Source organism: Bidens hawaiensis, unplaced genomic scaffold, assembly GCF_021521415.1.
Source record: "Bidens hawaiensis isolate Kalapana, Puna unplaced genomic scaffold, B.hawaiensis_p1.1 tig00000295_1, whole genome shotgun sequence".
NCBI classification, from domain to species: domain Eukaryota; kingdom Viridiplantae; phylum Streptophyta; class Magnoliopsida; order Asterales; family Asteraceae; genus Bidens; species Bidens hawaiensis.
In genome coordinates, this window is record NW_027491023.1 from 160172 (window position 1) to 165886 (window position 5715).

The 5715-nt window shown below is 35.2% G+C and overlaps 1 protein-coding gene across 1 annotated transcript; it reads right to left on the reverse strand.

The window, feature by feature from the left end:
- Positions 1 to 4999: 4999 nt before the first annotated feature.
- On the reverse strand, positions 5000 to 5338 carry LOC143619229 (putative mitochondrial protein AtMg00820). The gene has a single exon (XM_077091209.1). The coding sequence runs from the start codon at positions 5336 to 5338 to the stop codon at positions 5000 to 5002; it is 339 nt and encodes a 112-aa protein (XP_076947324.1).
- Between the last annotated feature and the right edge of the window lie 377 nt (positions 5339 to 5715).

The following is a 5715-nucleotide window of genomic DNA, read 5'->3' on the forward strand; positions in this document are numbered from 1 at the left end:
TTTGTATTTTTTTACATCTCTACACCATAGCCTAGACCTTGAAAAACACACACAAACACCATCCTATATCCCGAGCCAAGATCTGAAGGTAGAAACACGAACCGGTTGGTGCTAGAACGTTGTGACGAACCAAAACAACATCAAGACTAGACTGTGTTCGTAAACTGACTCGTTTAAGGTACGTTTATAACGGGAACTTGTTCATTTAGGTTCGGATTCGTTTAGAAATCATTGATCTGTTCGAGTATGGTAAAAACCAATCTAACGTAACGAATCTTACTGAAATTTGTTAACATAGGTTAGGTTGATTAATCAACTAATGAACCTTATGCCTATATCGATCAATCGCACCATTAAAACCCGATGTTTGAATGAATAGATGGTTGTGGTTTATAGGCGTTGTGATTCTGAGTTCAATGATACCATATTCGTGTTATTTCATCAAGATTTGAGGGTTAATCGGAGAGCTGTTGTACGTTAACTGTTTTGGTGTTCTTGACGATTTTGACTTTGAACCCTGAGTCAAAGTCTGGATAAGAACTGTTGATCATTCGTTATGATTGATCATTCGTTACGCGGTCATAACGAATGGGACTCATTCGTGTGGCTTGATAACGAATAAACCCTTAATTCGTTATCTATCCATTCATTAGATTAAGATAACGAATCAGGTCATTCATTATATGTTCATTCGTTAGGATAGGATAACGAATCAGGTCATGTCAAGATCACGAATCAGGATAACGAACCAGGCCATGTTAAGATAACGAATCAGCTAAAGAATCAGATCATGTAAGATAACGAATCAGGCTTAATCAAAGTCCATTTGTTATAACAAATGAGTTAACAATAAAATAATAAATTATATAATGTATAAATGACATATGAACGTATGGAAGTTATAGTTTTGACTATATATAAAGGTATGGATAGAAAGGGAACATACCCTAATAATATCTGTGAATGTGGGGAACAGACCCTAATAATATCCGCGAATGTAGGGAACGGACCCTAAAAATATCCGCGAATGTAAGGAACGGGCCCTAACAATATCCGCGAATGTAGGGAACAGGCCCTAATAATATATGTGAATGTAGAGAACAGACCCTAATAATGTCTGCGAAGGTTATAGGACGAGGTATATGTATATATGTATGTATAAAGGAAAGAATGAAAGTATGATTGTATGAACGTATGAAGAAAGGTAAAGAACTATGTATGTATATGTACCTTCGGGTGCGTATATATGTAAGCTTATGGATGTATTGTATGTTATATGATTAACTAGAACTCACTTAGCGTAGCTAGCTTTTAGTATGCACGCAGGTGAATAGAATGAGACAGCTAGCTTGAGCGGGACACATGGCAGAAGAATAAGAGGCTGGCATCTGAAGACTCAAGATGTCTTTATGATTAATGTTTTATAATTGAAAGACTAGGATGTTTTATTTTGACAAGTTATGAAATGTTATGAATGATTAATGAAAGTCTTATATTCCGCATAAAGTTTTAATTAACTCTGATATTTATAACTGTGTTTATGAATAAATCCAACGTCCAAAGTAGGGCACCGGCAACGGGGCCTTACAAAGTTGACTGAGAACCCTTGATATTTCAAATAATCTAAAGATTTCTCTATTTGACCAATGGTTTTGGTCAAATATCCCCTAGAACCCTAGATCTCGAGATTTATGAAGATCTCGGCCCAGAAACTCTTAAAACCCTTGGATTCCGTCTTGAAATACGTGTCATCTTCCCTAAACCACAAAGAACTCCATTTACAAGGAACCTGCAACATCTAAGCTTTATAATATAACCGAAAACACAATGATCTACTTTTCACGTCACAATCATACACAGGAATTTCAAATCACAATCAAATATCTTAGTCAATATTGCCATTTAAACCAAAGGTTCTTATTAATTCCAAATGTCGTTTAACATTAACCCGAGAACCTCTGCCAAGATTTCATATACCTTTTAATGTCAACGATTTGAAGGAACAAATATGATTATGATGATAACGAAGATGAATGAGTTAGAAACTTTGGGTTTTCGGCTAGAGAGAAATTAATGATTTGAGATTCAAGTTAATGAAACCAATAATGCAGATTTTTTCTTTTTAAACTTCAAAACTTTAAGTTTGGGCCGAAAACCCTGATGAGCCGAAAACAATTTATGAACTTAGTCCAGTCCATCAAAACCAAGTTACATTCATCCAAATTTTAATGGGCCACAAAGACATGGGCCAACATCAGTTTTTCATACCCAAACATAGGCTTGATCCATGGTTTTAAAAACCGATTTCTTATAGCATTCTTTCGACAAGAGTAAACATGAGGTAAAAATAAAATAAAGTTAATAAAAATTAATGATAAAAGAAAAATAAAGGTAGAAATAATGACACACAAAAAAAATCAATCAGTAGGTCTTCTTGTAATTTAGAAAATTTTTGGGATCAGAATTCAGTTTTGATAAACACACAACCTCTTAAGAAAGGATCCGAACATGGAATCATATTGATTAAAATGCTTTCACAATGATTCATATTCAGCATTATTATGGCATAGAGAGACAAGTTGATAGCAGGTATAATAAACTTAGCATGATTTTCATTGCATTAGTGATACGAGTTATGTTTAATTAGGCATAAATCTTAGATGGACATCACTCATGGACCTGTGATGCATCCTATCTCTTCTTAAAGCGTATTTGGTTTTCCCTAGATCACCCTAATTTGAATCCAACCCCCTAGTGCTTGATCAAAATATATTCTATACATAAACACAACTTTTAAGCTTTAAGGTTGAACGTAGGACTTACAAGCCATCCAGAGTTACATGCCATACATTCAGAATGTTTAGGACTTATTTGTATGTCCCACCCTTGTTGTTCTAGTTTGACCCTTAAAAGATTTTTTTTAGTAACACAATATCATATATTATTATTATAATAATAATAATAATAATTATTATTATTATTATTATTATTATTATTATTATTATTATCTTATTTTTGTTTTTTATTTATTATTATTATTATTTTTTAAAACATAATATTTTGGAGATCAAGACACTAGCGGGCTCGTGTATGACTGGATAATTACTTTTCTGCTTATCACTCTGAGAGATACATTTGGAGACATGCGCATTTCTTCAAAATGACTCCATAGTATGTTTAGTAGACTTAGTTTAAATCACTTCAACTTTTACGCATCATGGAAAGCAACCATGCAAATCAATGACTGTTAGCCTAGTAACTTCACACGTTAGGCACGCACAATCAATTTTACTATCATTTTCTAAAGGTTGGATCAATTTTCATTTAAAAATATTTTAAGCTTCTAAAAAGCTCTTAACTGAATAATCTCCCACTTGTGTTACAGAAAACAATTTTAAACTCAGTCGCCTCAGTCACTTTTAGTTTTCAGGTAAATGGCTATCCCATATGTCTACAAGTAGATAACATGACCTAACATATATAGAAATACATGTCCTTCAAACTTTGAGTAACCGAAATAATTTTAAGTGAAAGAATTAAGACAAATCACACCACAATAGCCTCAGTTGCTTTCAGTCTTTAGGTGAATGGTTGTATGTCTATAAGTAGATGACAGGAGCAAACATATACAAGTATATGTCCCTCAAAGTTGATTAACCGACGTAATTTTAAGCGAAAGTGTAAAATTATATTTTTTGATTTTTTTTAAATAATAAAACACACACACACATTCTTTTTGAATTTTTTAAACTTTCTCCCCCTAAATTTGTGTAAAATTTTTAAAGAAAATGAAAACATTATGTTCAAATTTAACCTCAAAAAGACTCAATCATCGAACCAAAGCATTTTAAAAAACCCCACAAGCACATTAAATCTGGATGTTCCGACCGGTTTCGTAAATAAATCAGCCACATTATTATCAATGTGAACTTGTTCAAGATGAATCAATTTATAGTCATAACAGTCACAAATAAAATGAATTTTAATATCAGTGTGCTTGGTTTTTTAATGCTGAACATGATTTTTAACAATAGCAATAGCAGCATTATTATCACAAAAGATTGGTGTGTCGAGAAATTCCAAATCGTAATCCAGCAATTGATGTTGCATCTAGATGACCTGTGAAGAATGGCTGACGCAACAACATATTCAGCCTCGGCAGTGGACGTAGACACCACTTGTTGTTTCGTGCACTTCCATGAAATGAGTTGGTCACCCAAGAATTGACATCCAACAGACGTCGATTTCTTATCAATATCATCTCCACCGTAATTGCAATCAGCAAAAGCATATATATCAAAATATGAGTTTTTGGGATACCAAAGACCTTGCTTCGGTTTCCCTTTCAGAATTCTAAAAATACATTTAATAACGATTAAATGAGAGAGTTTAGGATTAGCCCGGAACCGGGCGCATTGACAGACGACAAACATGATGTCAGGGCGACTGGCGGTGAGATACATCAAGGATCAGATCATTGACCAATAGTAAGTTTGATCTACGGGATTTCCTTCAGGACCGGAAGAAAGAATAGGCCTTTCCGCTATAGGAGTTTTCGCGCTCTTAGAATCTTTAGAATTCAAACTTTGCAGGCATGTCTTCGACATAATTTTCCTTGATGCAGCAAAATTCTCGTAAACTCTTGCGAACCTTTAATCCCAGAAAAGTTGTCATCTCCCCACAACGAACTCATTTCAAATCTCTTCTTCGTGACTTCTTCAAATTCAGAATATACTGCAGTACTAGTAGACCCGAAGATGATGTCATCTACATTAATCTGAACCAAGATTAGATCTTTCCCAACAGTTTTAAGAAACAGAGTCTGATCGATGGTTCCTCTCTATTAACCATGCCCCAATAGATGAGCCGTCAAGGATGCATACCATGCCTGAGGCGCTTGGTGTAGACCATAAAGGGCTTTATCTAGCTTGAAACATGTGTTGGATTCTTTGAGTCAAAAAAACCCTAGTGGCTGATCCAGATAAATCTCCTCCTTGACTTAGTCATACAAAAATGGTGTCTTGACATCCATCTGATAAACCATGAATCCCATGTAGGAAACGTATGCTAGAAAAATCCGAATGGCCTCATGTCGAGCCACATGAGCATATACTTCAGTGTAGTGTAAGCCTTCAAACTGACGAAAACCATGAACTACGAGCCGCACTTTGTTACAAACAATAACACCTGTATCATCTTGCATGTTACGGAAAACCCCTATTGTATCTAATGCCTTTTTTCTAACCGGCAGCTCAACTAATCTCCAAACCTTGACTTTCTCAAACTGATTCAACTCCTCATGCATGGCGTCCACCCAACTTGGCTCTTGTAGCGCCATTTCAACTAACTTAGGATCTATCTGAGAAATGAAAAAAGAAAATAAATAGTTGTTGATGTGTCCCGTCTGACTTATGGTTGACATGCCTGTTTCAAGAGGACCTATAACATTGTCAATTGGATGATCTCATCGAGTTATTGTCAGAATTGAATGCCCGGGAACAAAGGTGGTAGAAAGTAAGTTTGGTGGATCTTTAAGGACTTCAATAAGAGGGTTCTTCAATCCAGATGTCGTCGTACTGTGTGAGTACGAAGTACTGGCAGTGCATTCATTTGGTATGACATCTGGGAATAGAGTGCTTCCAAAAATTTGACGAATCGTACTCTCCACCTCAACTGATGAAGCATCGACTACATGTGCTGGTGAAGACACAGTTT

Coding starts and splice junctions, on each gene's coding strand:
- LOC143619229 (XM_077091209.1), bottom strand. CDS start 5,338: ATGGCGCTACAAGAGCCAAGTTGGGTGGACGCCATGCATGAGGAGTTG.